Here is a 27,995-nt window from a genome sequence, read left to right as displayed (position 1 = left end):
ACGCTCTGCCCATCTGGGGCGTTGCTCCATTGCAGCAAGAGCCATTCAGGTGCCATCCTCAGCGCCTGGGCCAACTTTGCTCCAGTGGAGCCTTGGCTATGGGAGGGGAAGAGAGAGACAGAGAGGAAGGAGAGGGGGAGGGGTGGAGAAGCAGATGGGTGCTTCTCCTATGTGCCTTGGCTGGGAATCGAACCCCGGACTTCCACACACTGGGCCAACACTCTACTGCTGAGCCAGTTGGCCAGGGCGGAGACCAGGTTTTTTTTGTTTTTTTGTTTTTTGTTTTTAATTTTATTTATTCATTTTAGAGAGGGGGGGGGAGAGAGAGAGAGAGAGAGAGAAGGGGGGGAGGAGCAGAAAGCATCAACTCCCATATGTGCCTTGACCGGGCAAGCCCAGGGTTTCAAACCAGCAACCTCAGGGTTCCAGGTTGACGCTTTATCCACTGCGCCACCACAGGTCAGGCCAGGTTTTGAATATGTAGAAGGGAGTAGGGATTTTGGGGTTATTTGTGTATAATAATTTCAGAAATAAGTTGATCTAAAGTCCTCTTGCATTTTCATTCTGTCATCTCAGTGTAAAGTGTATACTAAGTGGGAAATTAACCTTGAAATACACACAGTTTAGATCAGATGCAAAACAACTCCTTGGCAGGTTCTTGGCTCCACATTGTCACCGTCTTTCTGAACTGATAAGCTGCTGGGATGAGAGAGAAAAGCATAAGGAAGGTGGGCTTTCAGTATTTTGTCTTGTATTTCTTTGGATTAAGCCCCTGCACCTCTATGATACCAGTTTTAATTTTATTCTTGGAGTTACTGTTTATCTGAAAGGATGGAGGTACAGCGTTTCTTTTAAATCCACTATTTATTTAAAGCAGAGGATCTCAAATTTAGAGTGTATCGGAATCACTTGGGGGCTTGTTAAAACAGCTTGCTGGATTCCACTGCAGTGATTCTAGGATGTGGCCTTGGAATTTGCACTTCTAGCAAGTTCCTGGGTGATGCTGATGTGGCTGGTCAGGCATCTACACTTAGAACCATTAAACGGAATGTTCCAGGGAAACATTGTTTTCCTTGGGGAAAACAACCACAAATCTAATAGCTGTCTAGCAGTGTACTGGAGACTGGATCAGAAAAAGCTGTAGGCAGGTTTTGCAGATGTTAGGATTTAAGATTGTAATTTTGTTCTGTGAGACAGTTTTTTTGTTGATTTTTTTTTTTAGAGAGAGAGAGGGAGGGATAGACACGGACAGACAGACAGGAACGGAGAGAGAAGCATCAATTATTAGTTTTTCGTTGCGACACCTTAGTTGTTCATTGATTGCTTTCTCATATGTGCCTTGACTGCAGGCCTTCAGCAGACTGAGTAACCCCTTGCTTGAGCCAGCGACCTTGGGTCCCAAGCTGGTGAGCTTTGCTCAAACCAGACGAGCCCGTGCTCAATGGTGACCTCGGGGTCTCGAACCTGGGTGCTCCACATCCCAGTCTGACGCTCTATCCACTGCGCCACCTCCTGGTTAGGCGAGACATTTTTTTTTTTTATTGCTTTCTCATGTGACTTGACGGGGCGGGGGGGGGGGCACTTCAGCAGACCAACTGACCCCTTGCTCAAGCCAGCAACCTTGGGCTCAAGCTGGTGATCCTTGCTCAAACCAGATGAGCCCATGCTGAAACTGGCGACCTTGAGGTTTCGAACCTGGGTCCTCCATGTCCCAGTCCGAAGCTCTATGCACTATGCCACTGCCTGGTCAGGCTGTGAGACAGTTTTTTAAACATTAGTATTTTCTAGTGAGCTGAGTTGATTTTTGTTAATTTTCAGCTGATGAGTGTGAAGGGTCCCATGTCTCACTAAGGGTCACATAGTCTGAAGAAGGTGTGCTGTTGACATAGGACAACCTTCACTGTTGTGTTCCTTATGGAAGACCATCTTCGCTCCCTCTGCCCAGTGCCAGCCAGGGGGAAAGGAACAAAAAGTACTGGGTATGGCAGATGTCTACTTTAGTCCCTGTTCAAGCACACAGTGTGTCCGTAAAGTCAATGACCCTAAGGGAAACTTAATTTATTTCAAAATACAGTTCAACTATACCAGCAAAAAGTAACTAAGATGGTCTGAAAAACAGGGCTGGAATATAGTCTTTGACCTATAAGTTTCACTTTGGGAAATTGTACATATACCCTTGTTCCTTTATTAAAGGCATGTACAGGTCTTCTGCAATACTATTAATAGCAAAGCATTGGAATCAACCCATGTGCCTATCAGGAGGGTTAAGGTGTGTCACCATAGTGGAACACTGAGCTAGGAAAATGAATGCAAATGAGCTCTAAGAAAATCTCCAGAGCATCTTAAGTGAATATAAACCTTTTTGTATATAAGAAGAGAGGGGGTATTTGTATATGTATAAGAAACCATAAACAACAGGTCCCAGCTAGAAAGAAAAGGGTTCTTCTCTTAGTATCTTTGCTGATGCAACTTTAGGTTTATCATTTAGGCAAACCTCACTCAGTATGACAAGCTGAGGCCTTTCAGCCTACAGTCTAAGAAACAGCCTGGAGGCCTTGGCTGGGTAGCTCAGTTGGTTGGAGTATTGCCCTGATATGCCAAGGTTACAGGTTTGATTCCTGGTCAGGGCACATACAAGAATCAACTAATGAATGCATAAATAAGCAAAACAAATCAATCGCACTCTCTCCTTCCTATCCCTCTCTAAAATCAATTTTTAAAAAATTAAGTAACAACCTGGAATTCCAGAACCACTATAGTATGTTAGACTTTGGATTTCTCTGATCAAAGTACTAATAAATACCATAAACATTACATAAAACTAAAAACGTTGTCACCTGTCTTAGGAATGGTGGGGAGTACTGGGTGGGTAGGGGCAGGGATGGAAAGAAACAGTATGCGGCCCTGGCCAGTTGGCTCAGTGGTAGAGCGTCGGCCTGGCGTGCAGAAGTCCCAGGTTCGATTTCCAGCCAGGGCACACAGGAGAAGCGCCCATCTGCTTCTCCACCCCTCCCCCTCTCCTTCCTCTCTGTCTCTCTCTTCCCCTCCCGCAGCCAAGGCTCCATTGGAGCAAAGATGACCTGAGCGCTGGGGATGGCTCCTTAGCCTCTGCCCCAGCTGCTAGAGTGTCTCTGGTCGCAACAGAGCGACACCCCGGAGGGGCAGAGCATCGCCCTCTGGTGGGCAGAGCGTCACCCCTGGTGGGCGTGCTGGGTGGATCCCGGTCGGGCACATGCGGGAGTCTGTCTGACTGTCTCTCCCCGTTTCCAGCATTATGCATCTGGGTCCCTTTTTATGCTTTTTGGTTTCTGACCTATGGTAAGTTACTGTGTACTCTTTAAATGTGATGAAAGAAAAAATGGGTCTGGGTACAGATGGCACAGGGTGAATGAGAAAAGTGAGGATTATTTCTGCTGGAACAAGGTGATCTCCTCCAGCTCTCTCTCTAGTCCAGATCCCCACAGCCAGCTACTGGTTGTAGTGTTACCTTGCTTCACTAAGTCCAACCTGAGCTTGGCTTCCACTTTGTCCTTCTCCTCCCTTGGTATTTTTGTTTTTGTTTTGGTTTTTTTTTGGTGTATTTTTCCAAAGTTAGAAGTGGGGAGGCAGTCAGACTCCTGTGTGTGCCCAACTGGCATCCACCTGGCATGTCCACCCGGGGCAATGCTCTGCCCACCAGGGGGCGTTGCTCCGTTGTGGCTGGAGCTATTCTAGTGCCTGAGGCGGAGGCTACTGAGCCATCCTCAGTGCCCGGGCCAACTTTGCTCCAATGGAGCCTTGGCTGCGGGAGGGGAAGAGAGAGAGAGAGAGAGAGAGAGAGAGAGAGAGAGAGATAAAGGAGAGGGGGAGGGGTGGAGAAGCAGATGGGTGCTTCTCCTGTGTGGCCTGACTGGGAATCAAACCCAGGACTTCCATATACCAGCCTGACACTCTACTGCTGAGCCAACCAGCCAGGGCCTCCCCCTTTGTTCTTGTCAGGTGGCATCACTGTCTATCTGGTGACCCGCAGCAAAGACAAGGCAGTTCCCCTGGCCCCCTCAATCTGCTCTCCAGCACATAGCTCATCAAGTCCTGTTACTCATCCTTCAAGTCCCTCTCCTGCTGCAGTTACTGCTGTCTTATCTCAGGCCCTGCTTCCCAGTGGAATCATTGCTTTGTCTCCACACAGGCCTTCTTCCACTTTACCCTCCAATTTCTTTAAGTGGTGCAGTCGTTGTTACGCACTATTTACATAATGAAGTCCAGGTTCTTAGTATGTCGTATAAATGACCTTTGTGATTTGGTCTTCTTTTTGCTTATCTTGACCCATTCACTTGACTTTGAAACATGAAATTGTGGTCCAGCTCTTCTTAATTGAACAGCAGCCTCCCCCGCTCACCTCTGCTAATTTTGCCAGGGTCTTCAGTGCCCCTGTGCCTGCTATTTGCCTCCTGTCAAGACTTGTTCTGGCCCTGTGTTCCTGCTGCCCACACCTGTTAGATGCCTTTGTCGGGAGTCAAGTCAAGAGTCGCAGAAAACCCAGCACTATAGAGACTTAAACATGATAGTTTCATTTTTCTGTTGCATAACTGCAGTGCAGAAGTCAAGTCAGGGGCTGCTCCATAACCATGAGGGTCTGGGCTCCTAACTTGTCTCCACCATTCTAGTCTTGGGGCTTCAACGTCACGGTCCAAGATGCCTGTTGGAGCTCTAGCTGTTGCAGCTTCCAAGATAGAGGAAGATGCAAAAGAGGTGGGCCCCCTTTTTAGACACTTTATGGGATTTAAGCAGCATGGACCAGAACTTAGCCATGTTGCCACCCCTAATCACAAGGGAAGCTGGAAAGCGCTCTTTTTATGTTGGCCATAAATCCAGCTGAAACTTAGCATTCTGTTCCTGAGGTCAAGAATACCTGTTGGGCCTGACCAGGCGGTGGCGCAGTGGATAGAGCATCGGACTGGGATGCGGAAGGACCCAGGTTCAAGAACCTGAGGTCACCAGCTTGAGCACGGGCTCATCTGGCTTGAGCGAAAAGCTCACCAGCTTGGACCCAAGGTTGCTGGCTCCAGCAAGGAGTTACTCGGTCTGCTGAGGGCCCACGGTTAAGGCACATATGAGAGCAGTCGATGAACAACTAAGGTGTTGCAACGAAAAACTGATGATAGATGTTTCTCATCTCTCTCCATTCCTGTCTGTCCCTATCTATCCCCCTCTCTGACTCTCTCTCTGTCCCTGTAAAAAAAGAAAAAAAAAAAGAATACCTGTTGGAATTTCTAGTGGTTTCTGCCACAGTGACCTGTGTGCTTCCAGGGGGCTTCTGGGTATATCTCCTACTGTCACTGCAGTCTGGCTTCCTCCCCTGACCCTGTGCTAACACAGTGCTTCATCTGAGTATTAGTCCATGCTCATCAGGCAATGATAGGTAGCTAGGATTAGGGTTTATAAAGGAGGTCCTGTCTCATCCATCAGGCTGGTGAAAACACATTACAAAAGAGCACATATTAAAAACAACTTCACATAGATTAGGTAATTCAAGGCCAAGATATAAAATTGCTTCTTAAGAGAACTTGACTGCCTTGGTGATACGCCTAAGGGCATAATGGTTTATGGTTCTTGTTACCTCTAAGCTGAAACCCATTTTTTAGTTAGTTTTTTTTTTTTTGAAAAGGAGTTTATAGTGACATGTTAAACAAAATTAAAGGTTATCAAATTCTAAACTAAGAAAAATTTAACTTAAACATGATTTAAGCCTAAGTAGGGTCTGGGTTTTTGGAACTAGTATTTTTCACCTTCCCTCTGTCCAGTGTACAAAGGATGTCTGATGCTGTGTGTTTAATTTCAGAAGCCTAACATGAAATGCATTCTTGTTACATGCTAATCACATCGAAGCAGAGAGGCTTATATGTGTGGCTTACACTTTGGAATTTGTTAAAGACTATTTTTTTTTTTTTTTTTTTCTTTTCACTTTTCTGAAGCTGGAAACAGGGAGAGACAGTCAGACAGACTCCCGCATGCGCCCGACCGGGATCCACCCGGCACGCCCACCAGGGGCGACGCTCTGCTCACCAGGGGGCGATGCTCTGCCCATCCTGGGTGTCGTCATGTTGCGACCAGAGCCACTCTAGCGCCTGAGGCAGAGGCCACAGAGCCATCCCCAGCGCCCGGGCCATCTTTGCTCCAATGGAGCCTTGGCTGTGGGAGGGGAAGAAAGAGACAGAGAGGAAAGCGCGGCGGAGGGGTGGAGAAGCAAATGGGCGCTTCTCCTGTGTGCCCTGGCCGGGAATCGAACCCGGGTCCTCCGCACGCTAGGCCGACGCTCTACCACTGAGCCAACCGGCCAGGGCTGTTAAAGACTATTTTATGGTATACTTTGGAATAATTAGCTTTTATAAAGTCTTAAAACTTCTTCCTTTGGTTTGTTAATATTTGGGTTTACAATTTCTCAGTTGTGCAGCTAGTGGCTGTGACCAGAAATTCAACACAAAATCAAACCTGAAGAAACATTTTGAACGCAATCATGAAAATCAGCAAAAACAATATGTAGTAAGTAGGAATGATTTTCTATGCTTAAATTCTCTGAATATTTTTAGGCTTATTGTCTGTTTCTAAAGTTTTCATCAACCAAATTTTATCTGTCTTAATCTAGTCTATAATCTCCACAATGTTTTTATCTTGAGGATTGTTACGAAATGTTCTTTGATTTTTCTCAAGACTAACACGCCTTTACTGAACAGTGCACTTTTGAAGGGTGTAAGAAGACCTTTAGGAAGCATCAGCAGCTGAAAGCCCATCAGTGCCAGCATACCAGTGAACCGCTGTTCAAGTAGGTACTCTGCTGAACAATCAACACCAGGGGTCCCCAAACTTTTCACACAGGGGGCAGCTCACTGTCCCTCAGACCGTTGCAGGACCGGACTATAAAAAAACTATGAACAAATCCCTATGCACACTGCACATATCTTATTTTAAAGTAAAAAAACAAACGGGAACAAATACAATATTTAAAATAAAGAACAAGTAAATTGAAATCAATAAACTGACCAGTATTTCAATGGGAACTATGCTCCTCTCACTGACCACCAATGAAAGAGGTGCCCCTTCCAGAAGTGCGGCGGGCCGGTAAATGGCCTCGGGGCTGCATGCGGCCCGCGGGCCGTAGTTTGGGGACCCCTGATCAACACTGCACATTTCAGATGGGAATAGGTTGAAATGCAAAGCCTGGGTACAGTTGTTCTGAAACAAAAATCAACATTTTTTGTTAACATATATAGTGTATGCCCATCTATATATTGGGCCGTTCCAAATGTTTTGCTTTTGTTCCTCTACAAGAAGTATTTAATGTGCTTCAGAATAATTTGTGAGATTAGTCCAACTGCAGTTAAATTTGAAGGAAAGATTAATAAATGACAATTATTCAAATAGAACCTGTTCAATTACATGATATGTCATTATGAAGACACTAATTGTTCTTTTCCTGTAAAACAAAAGCAGTGTGGCTTAGCGAACGTTAGAATGGGTTTCATGAGGAATAGGAGAGAGTGACAGGAGAAATTAGACTAGACGTGCACAGGGTGTCTAGGTGGTTACTCTTGAAGAGCCTGGACTCTGAGGCTGCTGTGCGGCGGCGCTTCCTTGGGCTCAGGCGGGGTGCCCTTCGCCTGAGAGCTGCTGCCTGGACAGTGCCTGTCATTGCCATGCTGCTGGTGGCCCTGATGCCGAAGCGGCCTGTGCTTGTCATTGCTCACCAGAGGCTGGTGAAGCTGCTGCAGTTTCCTAGGGCAGCATCTTTAGGAAAACTAGGTCCAGATGATTTGGAACGGTGAGGTATTCACCTAACCCTTCTGTTGTGTAGCCATGAAAGTGGAGTATATTTTCACAAATATAAAGATAAAACAGTGTTTAATTTGATCACATCAACAACAAAAAAATGCAATGTGGCATTTTCCTCTCAAATAGTTTGGCCCCAAGTTGTTCAAGTAACTTGAATTTTACCTGTGATAGGATCTAAATTTTTTAAATCTCATTTTTCTAAGACTGCTTTGGTTGTGGGAAGAGGAGACTTTGGTAGGAGAAATAGGACAAAGTACTGTTTACACAAAGTGGAGTTCTCTATGAAAATGGACTGGCTGTCCTTCACGTCCTGTCACCCCAGGTGCACCCATGAAGCCTGCGGGAGACACTTCGCTTCGCCCAGCGGACTGAAACGGCACGGGAAGGTCCACCAGGGTGCGTACGCGGTCCTGGCAGTGCTCTAACACACTGGCCGCAGGGTGTATGTGTTCAAGTCTTTGCCACTTGCCTCTTTCTACTCTATTCTGTGGTCATGCTGAGAAACTCAGACCTGGGCAGGGCACCATTCTGCCTGTTCAGGTTTTATACTCTTGACCAGAGGTGCTGTATGTTTGTCCATTCTTCCACTCCGCTGTCAGTGTGCAGAGTGAATGTGTTGTTCGGAGCACGTGCCTGGCGTGCTCGGTCCTTGAGACCGTGCCGCTGCCTAGCCCAGGTGCTGCTTCCTCACAGTGGCTCTTCCTCTGCCACTTACTCCATGCCATCCTCCTGGGAGCCTTCAAAGGCCTTAGATAATCGTTTGGAGTTTTTGGAGCAATTAGATTGTAACTTTTTTCAAAAAGACGTAATTAAACCGACTACTTGACTCTATTATGTTTCCGTATAGGATTTTTCATTCCAATTTCCCAAGCCCTAGAATTTTTTTCTTTTTTATGAGACTAGTAGCTCAGAGTGACTGGCAGCCTCATTCTTGTTCCCCTATCTGGTATTTAGCTGGGTGAAACTCAAGCTGGCTGTTACACTGACTGATAAACCCAATTCTAGTGCTTTATGAAATGTTAGTTTTTGTTAATAGTGTTTCTGAGTTATTCTAGTTTATTTTCTTTCTTAACTGTACCCTGCTTTTTTACCATGTGAAACTTACAAGATGGTAAGACTAGAGCAGGGGTCTGGAACCTTTTTGGCTGAGAGAACCATGAATGCCACATATTTTAAAATGTAATTCCGTGAGAGCCATACAACAACCTGTGTATGTTACGCGTTATTCAATAAAAATTTGGTGTTGTCTGGAGGACAGCTGTGATTGGCTCCAGCCACCCGCAACCATGAACATGAGCGGTAGAAAATGAATGGATTGTAATACATGAAAATGTTTTATATTTTTTAACATTATTATTTTTTTATTAAAGATTTGTCTGCGAGCCAGATGCAGCCATCAAAAGAGCCACATCTGACTCCCGAGCCATAGGTTCCCAACCCCTGGACTAGAGGAAGCCAGTGACTGGGTACATACCTGCTGAGATTTAATGTTGGTGGTTTGCCCAGGACAAAGTACCACCTAAACATTTTTTGCTGAGGAAAGAAAAGAGGCAAGCATAAAGCAGAGAGGGTAAGGGGCATGAGCCATTGGAGGGGAAGGAGTTAACACAGCTGGGCACCATGTGCAGTAGAACCAGCTGAGAACAGGAGAGGGAAAGGCAGCTTTGTGAAGTCTGCTAAGGCTGAATCCATTGTGAGGTACTTGATGTGCATCTGTTAGGTTTTACTGTAAAATACAATCTTTTTACTGTTCTTTTTTTTTTTTTAATATTAATATTTTTTTATTAAATTTAATGCAGTGACATTGATAAATCAGGGTACATATGTTGAGAGAAAATATCTCTAGATTATTTTGACATTTGATTGTGCTGTATACCCCTCCCGCAAAGTTAAATTGTCTTCTGTCACCTTCTATCTGGTTTTCTTTGTGCCCCTCCCCTCCCCTAACCCCTCTCCCCTTCTTCACCCCCTCCCCCCTCCCCCAACCTCCCCGCCCCTGTTGCCATCACATTCTTGTTCATGTCTCTGAGTCTCATTTTTATGTCCCTTCTATGTATGGATTCATCTCAGTTTTTTTTCTGATTTACTTATTTCACTCCGTATAATGTTATCAAGGTCCATCCATGTTATTGTAAATGATCCGATGTCATCATTTCTTATGGCTGAGTAGTATTCCATAGTATATATGTACCAAAGTTTTTTAATCCACTCGTCCTCTGACGGACACTTGGGCTGTTTCCAGATCTTCGCTATTGTGAACAATGCTGCCACAAACATGCGGGTGCATTTCTCCTTTTCGAGCCGTTCTATGGTGTCCTTGGGGTATATTCCTAAAAGTGGGATAGCTGGGTCAAAAGGCGGTTCGATTTTCAGTTTTTTGAGGAATCTCCATACTGTTTTCCACAGTGGCTGCACCAGTCTGCATTCCCACCAGCAGTGCAGGAGGGTCCCCTTTTCTCCACATCCTCGCCAGCACTTATTCTGTGTTGTTTTGTTGATAAGCGCCATTCTGACTGGTGTAAGGTGATATCTCATTGTGGTTTTAATTTGCATTTCTCTAATGATTAGTGATGTTGAGCATTTTTTCATATGCCTATTGGCCATCTGTATGTCCTCTTTGGAGAAGTGTCTATTCATCTCTTTTGCCCATTTTTGGATTGGGTTGTTTGTCTTCCTGGTGTTGAGTTTTACAAGTTCTTTATAAATTTTGGTTATTAACCCCTTATCAGACGCTATGTCAAATATGTTCTCCCATTGTGTAGTTTGTCTTTTTATTCTGTTCTTGTTGTCTTTAGCTGTGCAAAAGCTTTTTAGTTTGATATAGTCCCATTTGTTTATCCTGTCTTTTATTTCACTTCCCCGTGGATATAAATCAGCAAATATATTGCTCCGAGAGATGTCGGAGAGCTTACTGCCTATTACTGTTACTTCTTGAGACGAACTACTATGGGGAGGTAGGAGGAAGATATATAGGCATGTAAGTTCCCTTTCTAATTATGATTGGTTGTTTACACGGAATATTCCCAAAAGCCAACATGCCAGTCTTTTTTTTTTTTAAATAGGCTATAAATGTCAGAAAGAATGTTCCTTTCTGGCAAACACATGGACAGAGCTTCTGAAACATGTGAGAGAAACCCATAGAGGTAAGATGGACGTGAGAGGTTTGATAACCGTTACCCCTGTAGAACTGATTTGGTGCTTTAAAATAATAGATGTTGCGTGCGGAGGACCCGGGTTCGATTCCCGGCCAGGGCACACAGGAGAAGCGCCCATTTGCTTCTCCACCCCTCCGCCGCGCTTTCCCTCTCTGTCTCTCTCTTCCCCTCCCGCAGCCAAGGCTCCATTGGAGCAAGGATGGCCCGGGCGCTGGGGATGGCTCTGTGGCCTCTGCCCCAGGCGCTAGAGTGGCTCTGGTCGCGACATGGCGACGCGCAGGATAGGCAGAGCATCGCCCCCTGGTGGGCAGAGCGTCGCCCCTGGTGGGCGTGCCGGGAGGATCCCGGTCGGGCGCATGCGGGAGTCTGTCTGACTGTCTCTCCCTGTTTCCAGCTTCAGAAAAATGAAAAATAAAATAAAATAAAATAATAGATGTTTTGTGAGGTGCTGTGCACTTACTGTTTCTAAAGGCTCTGAGGAGCACTGGTGTTCTGTGGGACAGTTTGGGAAAGAGTGCCCTATGTACTGCAGGGCAGGGAAGGAAACTGGTCTATTTCATTTTCTCCCTTTCAGCCACCATGCTGAGCACCCCTGCTCCTTGGCAGGGGTGACTTTATGCTATATAAGGACTTGGGAGAATTGAGACATATGTCCAAGCAATAAAAACTAGAGATTGTTTCCTCTGAAATTTATGACTTATGTATAGTCAAAGGTTCTAGGTATTGAATAAGTTACTTATGTATTGAATATTAATGTTTTCTATATGGTAGTACTTGGGGAAATGGGTTTTTTTATCTACTTCACCAGAGGAAGTGATCTGCGAGGTATGCCAGAAAACATTTAAACGCAAAGATTACCTGAAGCAGCACATGAAAACACATGCCCCGGAACGGGAAGTGTGTCGGTGCCCACGAGAGGGCTGCGGCAGGGCCTACACGACCGTGTTCAACCTGCAGAGCCACATCCTCTCCTTCCACGAGGAGAGGCGCCCATTTGTGTGTGAACATGCTGGCTGTGGCAAAGCCTTTGCCATGAAAGTAAGTCCTCATGCTCACAGGTGTAGTCCTCCCAGTGGGTGGCTTTCCAGCTGGTTCTTGGGAGCCCTGGGTCCCAGGGGGTGTCCTGAGGCCTGCAGGTGGGACGCTGGGCGAGCAGAACTTTTAGGTCTTCTGCTCTTGCTTCAGCCACAGTGGTTCTGAAGTCTGCTGTGCAGCCAGTTTTGCCTATGCCGAATGTTTCTCAGTGTGGCCCTGGCCCAGGACCACCTGCATCACCTGGAACTTTTTAGAAACGCATACCTACAGGCCCTACTTTAAACCTACTGAGTCAGAGGCTCTGGGGTTGGGGCCCAGGAATGTAGTTTAGCAAACTCGCCAAGTGATTGTCACGTGGTCTGTATTTGAAAACCAGTGGTTTATGGTACCAAATGCTTATTCAGAAGAATATGCTGATAGTTTGGGTGCCTTTTAGACTGCTGTCACCTAGGAGCCATCCTTTTAAACTACAGTCATGTAGGGACTGAGAAGGGAAGTGGGACATGAGGGACTGTAGAACTTTGGGAATCTGTCTAGTCTACATCTTGGTGTGATTCAGACAGGTTAGAAACGTGACACTGCAGTTTTGCAGACTCTCACTGTGGTTGGTGCCCTTATATGCACTGAAACCATGAATTATACTGAAGACTGAAGAGAGAAATGAGGCTGGCTCAGCACAGGCCTGAACCACTAGAAAACAACTTGGGCTGCTGGTGGTCGGTATTACCATCAAGGACAAGACGACTGTGGTCAGATATTCCATTGGTTTGGGGATGCTGTTGACATAGCTTCAATTAAAATAGCCTCCTTCAGTTTAGAATAATTCATTCAGAACTAATTTCCCTGACCTCTTACTTATGAAAAAACGAAGAAGCTGCAGGAGATTGAGACTATAAATCTCTGACCTGGGTCGTTAGAAGAGGCAGTGATTTCAGTTCAGGCTTTGAGGAAGACTGGTGGCAGGCCTTGTAGGTAGAGGTGACACCCCTCAACAGAACTTCCAGTGGTACCTTGACACACAAGTTTAATTCATTTCATGGCTGAGCTTGTGACTCAGTTTGCTGGTGTGTCAGATCTAGTGGAGGGTGGCGGAAGCTCGTGATTCAAGTATACACTCTTGACTTAAAGCAAAAAATCCCACTAGTGACTGCTTGTCTCAAATTGCTCGTGACTTAAAGTGCTCATTTCAAGTTACTGCTGTAACAGGAAGAAGGCTATTTATTTAAATAAATCATGGAGTTTTCATGTTAATAGGAACCAAATGGCATTGTTCTAAAAATAAAACTTTCATTGCAGCAGAGTCTCACTAGGCATGCTGTCGTGCATGACCCTGACAAGAAGAAAATGAAGATCAAAGTAAGTTGAGATGACTTAGCAAGCTGTTGTTTTTAACCCAAAACTGCTGATTGAAGCCAGACTATCTAGAGTATTTTCAACTACCTGTACTTAGTACTGTGAGTCTGCATCACTATGGAAAGCAATTAGATGGACTTCACTTTTATAAAGGAGTGTCGTGGACCTAGTGTACCTATCAGGATGCATAACTTGTAAAATTAGTTCAGATAATTTTCGTCTTGAATTCTAATTGTTTTCCTTATTTCCAAAGGTAAAACGAGCTTGTGAGAAACGGAGTTTGGCCTCCCGTCTCAGTGGATATATCCCTCCTAAAGGAAAACGAGAACATGGCTTATCTTGGCCTAAAACTGGAGAGTTGCCGAGCTGTGCTGAAGACCAGGTGTTCTCACCAGTGGCAGTACACGCCCTCAGCTAGACACACTGCTCTGCTCTCCACAGACCAGCCAGCTCAGTCACAGGCAGACCTTGGAGATCACGGCTGGTCCCAGGCCACCGTAGTCAAGCATGTAGTGCAATAAAGTGAGCTGAAATGTTTTTGTTGGTGCAGGGTCTTGCCTTCGATTTGTAAAAAAATGCAACATCTGTAAAACACAGTAAAGTGAAGCACAGTAAAACGAGGGATGCCTGGATTTTCTCTCAGAAGCACATTTTACTTTAATCACTGATGCAGAATATCTGATTCTTTATCCTTTCCCTTTTCTTTGCTCATAGGGTTTCCTTCCCGGATCTCTTGAGTTTCTCTATATGCAGTCTCTTCCTTTTTGCTCAAAAGACGAAAAACACATGTTACAGCTTTTCCTCCTTTAACAGGTTGTGGCCTGGATGAGAAGGTAGCTATTCCAGGCATAGTCTGGAGGATTTGATTAAATAGCTCCTCCTAAGAAGGGAAAACAGTAAAAGATTAATTTGAAACCAGTGTTTGATTTTGGTGTTGCTCCTCTAATACCCAGTTCTTGAATTGCTGCAATTTAAGTGGTTAGCTAAATCAAATCCTACATGTCCAGTTAAGCCTACTGAAACCTGTACCATAACCTGGCAATTAGACAAACTCCATGTAACTAACAAGGCACTCAAGGCTTGGTAGCTTTAAATCCCTACTCTGTTACTACACTAGGGGCAATTTGGCCCCGAGCTATCTCCTTGCAAAACCGAATATAAAGCAGTAGGTTTGGGTGTTGGCAGAGGATTAATTTATCCCCTAAACCAGGGGTCCCCAAACTTTTTACACAGGGGGCCAGTTCACTGTCCCTCAGACCACTGGAGGGCCAGACTATAAAAAAACTGAACAGCCCTGGCCGGTTGGCTCAGCGGTAGAGCGTCGGCCTAGCGTGCGGAGGACCCGGGTTCGATTTCCGGCCAGGGCACACAGGAGAAGCGCCCATTTGCTTCTCCACCCCTCCGCCGCGCCTTCCTCTCTGTCTCTCTCTTCCCCTCCCGCAGCCAAGGCTCCAGTGGAGCAAAGATGGCCCGGGCGCTGGGGATGGCTCTGTGGCCTCTGCCTCAGGCGCTAGAGTGGCTCTGGTTGCAACATGGTGACGCCCAGGATGGGCAGAGCATCGCCCCCTGGTGGGCAGAGCGTCGCCCCATGGTGGGCGTGCCAGGTGGATCCCGGTCGGGCGCATGCGGGAGTCTGTCTGACTGTCTCTCCCTGTTTCCAGCTTCAGAAAAATGCAAAAAAAAATTTTTTAAAAATTAAAAAAAAAAAAAACTATGAACAAATCCCTATGCACACTGCACATATTTTAAAGTAGAAAAAACAAAGCGGGAACAAATACAATATTTAAAAGAACAAGTAAATTTAAATCAACAAACTGACCAGTATTTCAATGGGAACTATGCTCCTCTCACTGACCACCAATGAAAGAGGTGCCCCTTCCGGAAGTGCGGTGGGGGCTGCATGCGGCCCGCGGGCCGTAGTTTGGGGACCCCTGCCCTAAACTGTGAGCCTTGTGCAGTTCCCAACACTCACACAGTTACTTGGGGTATTAGAAAAATACACTGAGTCTGGAGATTCTGGGTCAGCTGGCTGGCGGCTTAGGTTTAAGTGATTCTAACGTGGAACTAGAGTTGACCACCACTGTGCCGATGCTGCCTTTTTATTGATAAGTTATTCTAACCCTAAAAGCAAAACAGATATGCTGTAAATTATCTTGGGATTGTGAACTGATACACATTTTTTTTTTTTTTTTACAGAGAGAGAGAGGGATATAAAGGGACAGGAATGGAGAGAGATGAGAAGCATCAATCATTAGTTTTTTGTTTTGACACCTTAGTTCATTGACTGCTTTCTCATATGTGCCTTGACCGTGGGCCTTCAGTAGACCAAGTCACCCCTTGGCTCAAGCCAGTGACCCTGGGTCCAAGCTGGTGAGCTTTGCTCAAACCAGATGAGCCCGCACTCAAGCTGGTGACCTTGGGGTCTCGAACCTGGGTCCTCTGCATCCCAGTCTGACGCTCTATCCACTGCGCCACCGCCTGGTCAGGCTACACATTCTTGAAGACAGTTTGTTGACCTTAAATACGCTTATATGCATTTATAAAGAGACAAACTATAAAAATGAATTCACTAAGTTTCTAGTTTTTCTATTTAAATATTCTATAATCTGTAAAATAGGGTAGTATATAGCCCTTAAATTATGAAGTATAATGTTACCACATGGAAAAATATTTATACTATAGTGGAAAAAGTAACAGTATGCTTGCATCTTGAAAAACAATTGGAAAGCTGTTGTCACGAATAGATTTCCATCAGTTTTCTTTGCCTTTACACTTTCTACAATTGCACTTAAGAAAGCAAAAAACACAAGTCACTCCTGTTTTTACTTACCATTCTATTTTCTGGCTCTTCTACATTCTTTGCTTTCTTTACAGTAACTTGAACTTTATAGTTTTTCTCAATCCACTGCTGAATCTGTTTACTCTTTGTGTCCAAATCATGTTGTCCGATATTTGAGGAAAACGTTAGTTCCTTTGTCAAAGCTGGTCCTGGTTTGAAACAGTGAGACTTGGTGCTAGGACTATTTACTACCCTGTTTATGAGACTAAACCACCACGGATATTTGAAAAAACCTTAGGTTGCCACAGAGGCCCTAACAGTACTCTCACATGACCAGTTTCACAGACCAGTCAACACTTTTAAATGGGAGACAGATACAAAGGTACCATTTTTTTGCCTGTCAAGTAAGGGTATTTAAATATAAAATGCCTCCATTTATTTTTACCAGCATTTAATGAAAGAACACTGAAAGAATGGCCCCCAAAAGGAAGAAGTTTTGCTTTCTGATAAACTTAATTATCCTTGTTTTTCTTTCTAATGTGGCTCTGTCTGGGAAGTCCTCTTCTCATCTTCATCAGTGATGCACTAGCTACAGTGGGGTCATCCAGACTTCATTCACTACTCCAGAAGTCCTGACAGTAGAACATTATTTTACAGGGGACGAACTGACTACTCATTAAAGGCGTTAGGATAATTGAGTTTTTTTTATTGGAAAAGTTAAGATTTTGACCCATACAAAAACCTCTCCAGATGGACTATGTGAAAAATACAACTTTAATACAAATAGGAGAAAAGAAAGGATATGTTTATGACCTCAAGACAAAAACAAAAGAGAAATCTAACTAGGATAAGGTTTTTGCTTCATACAGAATTGACCCTACAAGGGAAGAAAAATAAACCGTTGAAGAAAGAAAAAATAAAAGTGAATAGGCGATTTGCAGAGGAGGAAAACTCAGTGGTGAAAAGAAGTTAAAACAGGATATGGTCTATGCATTAGCATGGCAAAAATTAGTGTACAGTACTAAGTGTGGGTGAGGGCCCTGGCCGGTTGGCTCAGCGGTAGAGCGTCGGCCTGGCGTGCGGGGGACCCGGGTTTGATTCCCCGCCAGGGCACATAGGAGAAGCGCCCATTTGCTTCTCCACCCCCACCCCCTCCTTCCTCTCTGTCTCTCTCTTCCCCTCCTGCAGCCAAGGCTCCATTGGAGCAAAGATGGCCCGGGTGCTGGGGATGGCTGCTTGGCCTTTGCCCCAGGCACTAGAGTGGCTCTGGTCGTGGCAGAGCGACGCCCCAGAGGGGCAGAGCATCGCTCCCTGGTGGGCAGAGCATCACCCCCTGGTGGGCGGGCCAGGTGGATCCCGGTCGGGCGCATGCGGGAGTCTGTCTGACTGTCTCTCCCCCGTTTCCAGCTTCAGAAAAATACAAAAAAAAAAAAAAAAAAAAGTGTGGGTGAGGACCTAGAGAAAAAGTCCATACTCTGCTGCCCCACAGGAACCTTGAGCGTGCACAAGGAGACACTGATGCATACATGTGCTCATCGTTCACAATGAAAATGAAAGAAGCCCAATGGCCAGGGAAATGGACTAACAAACCTATGGTACATGCTTATGATGAACTGTCACTTGGTAATTATAATTAGCTATAGCCGTTACATAAACAGATCTTGAAAACAGTAGTGTGCCATTTATAATTTTATATATACAAAATTATTCTATATACTGTTTATAACAGTATCTATAATGAGTTTCACATGGACTGGATCTATACCCTGAATCCATGAGAGGGTGCCAGGTCCTCTGGGGAAAAAGGATAGAAAAGGAGAAGGGAACACAGGGGACCTCGACTTTTCTGTAATGTTTTGTTTAAGAAATCTGAAGTATAACAATGTTAATTCTTGTTCATTTCAGATAGTAAGAGCTGTTTATTGTGTTTTTCTGCTTCTAATTTCCAAAATAAGTAACTTCTCTAAAAAGGAGTTATTTTATTAACACCTTGCTTCCTTGAAGCTCTGGCCCGTTGACTCTAGTTTCCTATCAGGACAAAGTCCGGCTTTTGACAATCTCTGAGCACAGCAAGGTGTCTTCTCCAGTCTGTCAACTTTTTGTTTTCAGTGACAGTTTGATGTCCTTATCCCCTAGTTGGCCTATTCTGAAAATGTTTTGTTTTCCAGTCAACATCCTTGTTGTAAGTGTGGTGTCACAAACTGAGCCACAGACAAGGTGTGATTTTCTCAAGATGCACAGCCTCACTGTGGCAGCCCTGGGACCAGTCTTCCGACCCCACCTCAGTGCTTTGTCCATTGAACAACTTTCTGTAACGAGCAGAACTTAAAATAATGAAAAACCAACATCTTCACTTAATAGCCAAGTAATGGCTTTTATTAAATGACAAATACCTTTAAAGGTGACTGGCAAAATATGTAAATGAGTGTTACTGTTAGTACTGTAACAAAATACTCTGGCATGGAAGATGCTCTGAAAATCACCTGAGTTTAACAAGGGCTTCCATGGATTGGGCCAAACACTTCCACTTGGGATGAGATTTTTTTTCTTTAAAGGAGGGTAAATGAGTGGCTTAAGACAGGATGGGGACTTGACTCCACCTCTTCCAAGTCTCATTTCATTACACCCATTAGTTACTCTGCCTTCCTGGGCACTGGGAGACAAAGCTAAGGGCAAAAGGGAAAGAATTCCTATTATTTTTGTGGTGTTTACCTTGTTTTCCTTCATTGTACATAGATTTAAAGAAAGATGATAGACACAGGATACAAAGGAATAGAAATAGGTGAGGGATGAAAAAACACTGGAAACAGTGGTGAAACTGAATTTTTCAGTTTCTTACCTCCCCATTGTCACAGGCACTGTAGCAAATGCCCAGTTTGAATTGTTGATTTGTAGGGCAAAGAGCAAACTACCTACCAGTTTTAGGTCTAGCCTTTTCCCTTTCTCTCAGTCTCAGCCGCTCTTCATGGATCTGCGTGCCGGTCATGAGCTGGTACTCGGGGGGCCCTGTGCTGGGCTTCCTCTGCACAAGCCTCAAGTCTCGCTCGTCCATGAGTCGGATCACGTCTGCTCGGTGCAGGTTTCCCAAGTCATTGCCCTTCTCATCAAATAGATGAATAATTCGCTCACTGATTTTTCTTCCAATGTTACTAAAATCAGTTTCATTCTTTTTTCTCTTTTTTCTTTCATTCTGGCTGTCTCCAACAGTACTAAAAGCTTTTGCATGAATCCGCTCGGACAGTGTTGGGGCAGAAGCAACAAGGGGCAGCTGTGCTAGTGCCACCTTCTGCACCATGTGCTCACCCAAACATCTTCTAAGGCAGTTCTGTTCGGTCTTTATGGTCTGTAATGTTACTGTCTTTAGAAAAACAGCAGCCATCCTAAAAAGAGGGAGAAAAGTTGACTGAAATGAAATCATTTGTTCTTGTAGTTTGATATTGTGGTACAAGGAGGGTGTGTATAAGGCTGTGACTATGTCATCTGTGTTTTCCTCACATTCACAGGAAATTTACACTAATAATATGGATCATCAGGTGACCATGGTCACACTCACTCATGGTGGTACTGTCCCCAGTACCAGTTATTGTTATAATAAACCGTATTTGCAGTGCTTTTGTCTTCTGTTTTTTTCTTCACCAAATATTGTACAATTGATTCTATTTCCAATGGATCTTGTAATGACAATTTCAGAAGCAAAGACTATCTGACGGGTTTATTTAGGAAGATGCAGTTTATCAAATCCTTGGTGATTTATAAACACCAACTCATAAACTTTAAAAACATTTAACAATTTGTCATTATATCTGACGGTAAACAAAATATGAGAGCACTATTATGGGAAAGTGGGCTCTCCACAAGGAAAGCTGACCCACTGAAAAACTAGTTGAGACTATCAGAAAGAAAATACCCTGATGTTAAAGCGCTGACCTCATCAACGATAAAGACCACTTACAAGGTAAGAAAGGCATTACTATGAAGTGACAGCAGTTCCTGGTGAAGTGCTGCACTTCCAGTTGCCCCTCTACCATAGGAAGTGTCTCTCTCCTTCCATTCACATGGTTGGTAACAGTGCTGAAAGAGGAATGAGAGGACCCATTCATCTAAGTTTTGCTGAGAAACATCAGAGAACCAAGTACTCAGAGAGGTGTGCCTTGTCAAAGATCAAAGAGGAGAGGATGAGGTGCCTTGCATAGTGCTTCTTAATGACCAGTCCTGGGCAACTTACTGGAGACCTGGGCTCTTTGTTAGCACTGGAAATTCCCTCTGGTCCCTAGCTTTGATCCCACCTGTCAACCCACTGATCTTATCTACCACTACTCCCTTTGTGACGAGTGAAAAGGGAAAAAGGAGGCTCAGCAAACTGAATAGGAAATGCATGGAAGGTTCATATTCTCGCTTCCCCTTACCTAGCTTGATAACACCCAAGTTTACTGCTCTGGCTCCAACTTCTTCCCCAAATTACAAACGTATAGTTAACTGCCTCCCCAGCATCTCCACTTAGATATCCAATACTCATCCTACAGTGAACATGTCCAAGAATGAATTCTCCACCTTCCCACCATACACTTGCTCTTCCCTCAGTCTTCCCAGTCCCATATAATGACAACACATCCTTCCAGTTGCTCAGGCCAGAACTGCAAAGTTATCTTTGACTATTCTTTTTCTCCCTGCAATTCATCAGCAAATCCTTATGTTCAACTGCTAAAATATATTCAGGGTCCAACCACTTCTTACCTTCTCTATTGCCACCGCACTGCTCCCAAAGGCCAGCATCATCATTCCCATAGGTTACAGTAACAGCCTCCTGACTGCTCTCCCTGCTCTGCCCTTCCCCCTATAATTTATCAACCATAAGGCACACAGAGTGACCTTTTAAAATGTGTAAGTCAGATTACCTGCCTCCTGTGCTCACAACCCTCCATTTGCTCCCATCTCAAGGCAAAAGCCAAGCCACGTTGGGGCCTATGGCGCCCCTGGTGAGCTGGCCCCCGCCACCTTCTACCCACAGCGCTGACCCCACTTCCTCCAGCTCACTCCATTCCAGCCTTGCTGGCTCCTTGTTGTTCCTTGTAAACACTAGACCTGCCGCATCTTTGGGTACCTGCACCCAGGGGGGTCTCTTCCTTCACACAGCTGCATGGCTTACGTACTTCAGGTCTTTGTTCAAATGTAACCACTTGACAAGGCCTTCTCTGGCCTCTCTTTTCAAATCCACTGCCTCACCTTTTGAAAAAATTCACTGCGGGACATATATTTATTCACATGTATTTTCATAATCTTTCCTCACTAGAAGGTAAGCTTCATGAGAAAATGTAATTTGCCCATTCTCCGCACTGCTAGATTTCTAACACTAGAGCCTACAGCCTAGCTCAGTGGTGCACACTGAAGGACTGTCTGAGCCAAGGGATACAGCTATGATGGTGGTGTCTACGGCTTTTAACCTCGTGGTCTTCAGCTGCATCGCTCCCGGCCAATCCACATAAACACTGGTTAGCCATCATATTCTCATTGCTAGCTGGCACATCAAATGTCCACTGACATCGGTGACATCTATGGTTATGTGTCATCCACACTGAATGAGATAAATTTACAGTCCTTCACTGGTTGGAGATCCCAGTTGTAGATGTTGTAAGGGCTCAAAGGGAGCACATTAGATCTGAAATGGATGAGATGCTTCACGTTTACTAAGAAACAGATATTGGTGGAGGAAGGCCCCAAACCAAAAAGTGGAAAAATTCTGAAGAGACCAGAGAAGATATCTTTCCATTTATTATCTGAAAAGTAGCAGCAGCAGCAAGTCTCATTTCACTGTGAGTCACAGATGAAAGCTAATGTGCCCTATGTAGTTTATCATCAACATATTAACATAAAAAATATTATTTCAAAATGTAGGATTTTTAGAAGAAAATAAACTAGGCATAAGGAAAAAGATAAAATTTATAAAAACCCTAGTTATTTGAGGTTGAAAATTGGTGATTTTTTTCCTATTGTTCCTAATTATTTCTCAAAAAAATTTTTTTAATTGAGGCAGGGAGGCAGACAGACAGACTTCCACATGTGCTCCGACCAGGACCCAGCCGGTGAGCCCACTAGGGGGCAATGCTCTGCCCATCTGGGGCCACTGCTCTGTTGCTTGGCAACCGAGCTATTTTTAGTGCTGCAGGCTGGTCCAGCCTCCAGACTCAGCTTTCCATTTCCAAGGAATACAAGGACCAGGCTCAGGGAGGGATAAATTAGACCACAGGAAACAATCGGACAAATCCAAAGCGTGAGACGAAATAACTGGCTTAGTGTCTTAAAAAAAGTTTCACTGGGAAAGAAAGGGGTTGGGGGAGGCTGTTCTTGAATAAAAGTACTGAGGAAAACATAATTGTAAAACGCAATGTGTTTGGAAAAAAGCAACTAAAAAGACATACGTACTGAGATAAAGGGAATTCTGAAGATGGCCTAGATACATGGATGGATTAGATCAGGGGTTCCCAATCTTTTTACACAAGGGGCCAGTTCACTGTCCCTCAGACTGTTGGAGGGCCGGACTATAAAAAAAACTATGAACAGGCCCTGGCCAGTTGGCTCAGTGGTAGAGCGTTGGCCTGGCGTGTAGGAGTCCCGGGTTCGATTCCCAGCCAGGGCACACAGGAGAAGCGCCCATCTGCTTCTCCACCCCTCCCCCTCTCCTTCCTCTCTGTGTCTCTCTTCCCCTCCCGCAGCCGAGGCTCCATTGGAGCAAAGATGGCCTGGGCGCTGAGGATGGTTCCGTGGCCTCTGCCTCAGGCGCTAGAGTGGCTCTGATTGAGGCAGAGCGACGCCCCAAGATGGGCAGAGCATCGCCCCCTGGTGGGCATGCCGGGTGGATCCCGGTTGGGTGCATGCAGGAGTTTGTCTGACTGCCTCCCCTGTTTCCAGCTTCGGAAAAATGAAAAGAAAAAAAAAACAACAAAAAACTATGAACAAATCCCTATGCACACTGCACATATCTTAAAGTAAAAAAACAAAACGGGAACAAATACAATATTTAAAATAAAGAACAAGTAAATTTAAATCAACAAACTGACCAGTATTTCAATGGGAACTATGCTCCTCTCACTGACCACCAATGAAAGAGGTGCCCCTTCTGGAAGTGCGGCAGGAGCCAGATAAATGGCCTCAGGGGACCTCATGCAGGCTGTAGTTTGGGGACCCCTGGGCAAAGCACTATAACCATTACTACACAGTACAATGGCCCCCATACTCCCCCAAATGTACGACAACATAATGGCCCCTATAACCTCCCTTTGCCCAAAAGTCCCCCCCCCATATTACTACACACCATGTTTCCCCTATTATAAGACCCTGTCTTCGGCCAGGGCACACAGGAGAAGCGTCCATCTGCTTCTCCACCCCTCCCCCTCTCCTTCCTCTCTGTCTGTCTTCCCCTCCCGCAGCTGTTTTGTTCTTTTACTTTAAAATAAGATATGTGCAGTGTGCACTGAGGGAAGAAATACATAATATCTATTCTTTATTTACTTGAAATCGATCACTGAAAAACTTCATATCCAACCACTGAATGGTATGCAGACAAACGGCCCAGGGTCCCTTTCCTCTTCTGTACTGTCTTTCCTCAGCGATCCCTGCTCCTTTTCGTACTCATCTTCCTCGTGGCCCTCTTTGGCATCATCCCTAACTTTCTCAGGATGAGGTAAGAAAAATGAGTCAATTGCATTATTCAAAATGCACACAACACAGAGGAATTTTAATGTACAGTCCATAAGAAATTGAAATGATTTCAATAATAAGTCATGAAGTGGGAAATTTTTTAATGAAATAAATACATGATTACTTACATATGCTGTGTATATTTCAGGTGGGGTTAAGGTTGTTTTTTAAATTTTCTTATTTATTTATTTATTTGAACCAAAACTTCTATCAACATGTAGACTATTACCATCAACCCAGAAATTTTCTTCATGCTTCTTCCAAGTCAATATCGATCCACATCCAGAAGTTATGACTGTTTTGATTTTTTCCCATCATAGTCTAAGATTTCATATAAATGGAATCAAACAGTATGTACTCTTTGTTGAAAGGCATCTCAGCAAAATGTTTTTAAGGTTCATTCATGTTGCTGCATGTATCATTAGTTTGTTCCTTTTTATTTCTGAGAAGTGTCCTAGTATATGAATATGCTGCAGTTTTTATTTTATTTTTAGATTTTATTTATTCATTTTAGAGAAAGGAGACAGAGAGAGAAGGGAGGGAGGAGCAGAAAGCATCAACTCCCATATGTGCCTTGACCAGGGAAGCCCGGGGTTTCGAACCGAGACCTCAGTGTTCCAGGTTGATGCTTTTACCCAATGCGCCACCGCAGGTCAGGTTTGCTGCAGTTTTTTAAATCCAGTTTCCAGATGATGAACACTTAGGCTGCTCTCAGTTTTTGGTTATTATACGTAAAGCTGCTATGAACATTCCTGTACACCCCACCACCAAAAAAAAGTGACCAAATGATTACGTACTCTCCAAAGGACAGCTGCATTCCCCCAATGACACATTATCAGCCTCACCTCTTCTTCGCAGGTACTATCTGTGATCTGTTATTCTGCACCACCTTTTGTATGTCTTTAGGAGGTACTGGGTAATGTATTTATTTTTTTATTTTTTATTTTTTGTTTATTTTTTTACAGAGACATAGAGTGAGTCAGAGAGAGGGATAGACAGGGACAGACAGACAGGAACAGAGAGAGATGAGAAGCATCAATCATTAGTTTTTCGTTGCACATTGCGACACCTTAGTTGTTCATTGATTGCTTTTTCATATGTGCCTTGACCGTGGGCCTTCAGCAGACCGAGTAACCCCTTGCTGGAGCCAGCGACCTTGGGTTCAAGCTGGTGGGCTTTTTGCTCTAATAAGATAAGCCCACGCTCAAGCTGGCAACCTTGAGGCCTCGAACCTGGGTCCTCTGCATCCCAGTCCAATGCTCTATCCACTGCGCCACCGCCTGGTCAGACTGGTAATGTATTTTTAAGAAAACTTCCTAGAATGCAATTTATATATGTGGGTTAGAAGATATAATCATGGAAGGTGAGTGGGGAAGTCCTGTCTTGTAAGAAATTAAATTGTTTAAGTGTATTCTGAAACTATGTAGACTAAGGAGTGAAAGTAACTTCTATTATTCGTTTATTCACTGCTCTTCTAATACAGCTGATAGTCACAAGCTCATATTTACATTTATTCTCTCCAGTGAAGCTGGCTGGATCAAAGTAAGAGAAACTGCAGTAGTTTAAGTACTTGTTAAATTAATTTTTCCAATTCCTATGACTTTAAAATTCTTTCTTGCCTGACCAAGTGGTTGGATGCAGAGGACCCAGGTTCGAGACCCTGAGGTCGCCAGTTTGAGTGCAGGCTCATCTGGTTTGAGCAAAGCTCACCAGCTTGGACCCAAGGTCGCTGGCTTGAGCAAAGGGTTACTTGGTCTGCTGTAGCCCCACAGTTAAGGCACATATGAGAAAGCAATCAATGAACAACTGAGGTGCTGCAATGAAAAACTAATGATTGATACTTATCTCTCTGTTCCTGTCTGTCTGTCCCTATCTATCCCTCTCTCTGACTCTGTCTCTGTAAAAAAAAACAAAAACAAAAATTCTCTCTCATACCTTCCAAAGAAGTTTCACAAAGTCCTTCCTCCTGCCTGTAGACTTGCAAACTTCCCATCAGCCCACCTCTAGCTTAGGTTATGCAGCCTCAATCCCAGAGGACTGACTGCACCATGGTCACAGAGTCTTCATGTCGCTGTCGGCCGGCTCTGGTTTTGCTCTTCCATAAGGAACATAAAGTACTCTATTCAGGATGGCTGTTTAAGAGCAAAACACTGATTTGCAACACTGGAAAAAGCCAAGACAAATCTTTGGCCAATTTTTAAAACTTCTAGCTATAAAATTTTAAGTTTATTTTACTGAAATAATCTAATAACCACCCAGGAAATGTTTTCTTAAAAGCTTTTAAATCTCGCCCTGGCTGGTTGGCTCAGTAGTAGAGCACCAGCCTGGCATGCAGGAGTCCCGGGTTCGATTCCCGGCCAGGGCACACAGGAGAAGCACCCATCTGCTTCTCCACCCCTCCCCCTCTCCTTCCTCTCTGTCTCTCTCTTCCCCTCCCACAGCCAAGGCTCCATTGGAGCAAAGTTGGCCCAGGCGCTAGGGATGGCTCTGTGGCCTCTGCCTCAGGCGCTAGAATGGCTGTGGTTGCAACAGGGTAACGCCCCAGATGGGCAGAGCATCGCCCCCTGGTGGGCATGCCGGGCAGATCCTGGTCGGGCACATGCGGGAGGGAGTCTGTCTGACTGACTGCCTCCCCATTTCCAGCTTCAGAAAAATACAAAAATACAAAAAAAAAAAAAAAAAGTTTTTAAATCCCAACTAAAGACTCAATATTACAAGTTGAATTTAACCTCATACAGAAATTTTCTAGTCATCTCATCTTCCAGAATTTCATATCTCAGTAACCAGCATCCTGGTCCATCCAGAGCCACATGTTATCTTTTCCACTTCTGCCCTCCCAACACCCAGTCTCATCAGTTTTACTTACTAATACCACTCAAATTCATCCACTTCCCTCCATATCCACTGCTACCACTGTAGTTTAAGATATCGTCCAACTGTTGTTTGGATTCCCACCAGTCCCCTAACTAGGCTCTCACACCACACTTGAACTCCCGCAATCAATGCTCCTCTCTGCATAGCAGTAGGAAACCCAGTGTCCTCCCCACCTTAAAACTGCTCCTCAGGAGGGCAAGAGCCCCTTCCCACCTCTCCAGCCTGTTTGGTATGGAATAAGGCTGGAAAGGTGGGAAGGGCCTACTTCTTTTTGTCTACACCACACTGGCCTTTCAGATTCTTTAAAATGTTCTTCTCCTTGGTTTAGGAAACATCAGATCATTGCCCAATGCCACCGTCTCGGGGCGTTCTTCATTGCCTCCCAGATCTACCCAGATCTCCCCCTGCCCACCCTCACCCCGCCCATTTGCTTGTTGAGTTCAACATTAAGGCTGAACATCAAATGCTTCCACAGTACAGTTCCTCTTTCCCATACAGCATTTATCACAATTATAATTTTGTGATTATCTTATTACTGTTTCCTGCAATAGACAGTAAGTTCTATTAAGCAGAAAAGAATCCGAGTTATCCTTTACTATATTGTGCCACGCACAATAAATTGTAGCTGACTTTTCTCCACTCTCTGTACTTTGAGGCTTTTCCTAACATGCTTTCCAATGAGCAAACTTCTTTCAGGAGTCTTAAGTCATGCAATCTACTAAATCATGACTGGGGACGGGGGGAGGAACCCCACAATCACTTCGCGACCTCCCCCAATATGCCGCCCTCCGGCAGCTTGGGTTCGGCCGGCCCTTCCCGCGGGGCGCGCAGCCCAGACACCCACCGTCGACAGTGCTTCCCACCGAGCGGGCTCGGTCACCGGCGGCAGAGGCGGCCACGCCCACACCGAACACAGAGCAGGGCGCCCGGCCTGCGCGTGCGTGCGTGCGCCTACGTGCGCCGGAACGGCCGGCTGTGGGGCAGGTGTCGGGTCTACGTCCTGTGGCTTCAGATGCCCGAGCGGCAGCTTAGGCCCAAAGACGGCTTTATAGCCGGACCGAACCCTCGACTCCGTGGTAGAGCCTGGGAGGCCTCTGCGCTCTCCGCCCGGCAGCATGGGTGGCACTGACCTTCCGGGGACACGGCCGAGCGCAGTGCCGTCTCCTCCGCAGGCGTGTCCCGTAGAGTACGCTCTCCGCCGCAGCTCCCGCAGCCGGTCAGCGCCCTTCTCCCTCGCCTTTCCCCACCCGGGCGGGCGAAGGTCTGGTAGGAGCAGTGAACGGCGTCCGTGGCGA

General features: G+C 45.1%; 2 protein-coding genes across 3 annotated transcripts in view; one reads left to right on the top strand and one right to left on the bottom strand.

Annotated features, from left to right (window-relative positions):
• The window catches only part of GTF3A (general transcription factor IIIA), a 42,291-nt gene extending 28,402 nt beyond the window's left edge, over nt 1–13,889 (top strand). The window contains exons 4-10 of the mRNA XM_066254425.1: nt 6,426–6,522; nt 6,714–6,802; nt 8,132–8,205; nt 10,872–10,952; nt 11,773–12,002; nt 13,296–13,355; nt 13,606–13,889. Of these exons, the coding sequence (XP_066110522.1) occupies nt 6,426–6,522; nt 6,714–6,802; nt 8,132–8,205; nt 10,872–10,952; nt 11,773–12,002; nt 13,296–13,355; nt 13,606–13,770 (796 nt within the window). The 3' untranslated portion in view covers nt 13,771–13,889. The remainder of the gene's footprint in view (nt 1–6,425; nt 6,523–6,713; nt 6,803–8,131; nt 8,206–10,871; nt 10,953–11,772; nt 12,003–13,295; nt 13,356–13,605) is intronic.
• Nucleotides 13,890–13,999: 110 nt separating this feature from the next.
• On the bottom strand, nt 14,000–27,962 carry MTIF3 (mitochondrial translational initiation factor 3). Of its 2 annotated transcripts, none has more exons than XM_066258966.1 (4): nt 27,831–27,962; nt 19,048–19,511; nt 16,183–16,340; nt 14,000–14,232 (listed from the first exon to the last, which is right to left on the bottom strand). In XM_066258966.1, exons 2-4 carry the CDS (start codon nt 19,508–19,510, stop codon nt 14,014–14,016), a joined length of 840 nt encoding a protein of 279 aa, XP_066115063.1. In that variant the 5' UTR covers nt 19,511; nt 27,831–27,962; the 3' UTR covers nt 14,000–14,013. The 2 variants fall into 2 exon arrangements, with proteins under 2 accessions (XP_066115063.1, XP_066115064.1); XM_066258967.1 differs by lacking the exon at nt 27,831–27,962 and adding an exon at nt 27,545–27,674.
• Nucleotides 27,963–27,995: the final 33 nt, after the last annotated feature.

This window comes from Saccopteryx bilineata, chromosome 2 (assembly GCF_036850765.1).
Source record: "Saccopteryx bilineata isolate mSacBil1 chromosome 2, mSacBil1_pri_phased_curated, whole genome shotgun sequence".
Lineage (NCBI taxonomy): Eukaryota > Metazoa > Chordata > Mammalia > Chiroptera > Emballonuridae > Saccopteryx > Saccopteryx bilineata.
This window is presented reverse-complemented; position numbering and strand designations above follow the sequence as displayed.

What these genes read in the sequence shown, in the direction of transcription:
- MTIF3 (XM_066258966.1), bottom strand. Translation starts at nt 19,510, where the DNA reads ATGGCTGCTGTTTTTCTAAAGACAGTAACATTACAGACCATAAAGACC. An exon ending in AAAGGCTAGACCTAAAACTG is followed by an intron (nt 16,341 to 19,047) that starts GTAGGTAGTTTG and finishes GTTTCAAACCAG; the next exon opens with GACCAGCTTTGACAAAGGAA. An exon ending in AAGAGCCAGAAAATAGAATG is followed by an intron (nt 14,233 to 16,182) that starts GTAAGTAAAAAC and finishes TTCCCTTCTTAG; the next exon opens with GAGGAGCTATTTAATCAAAT.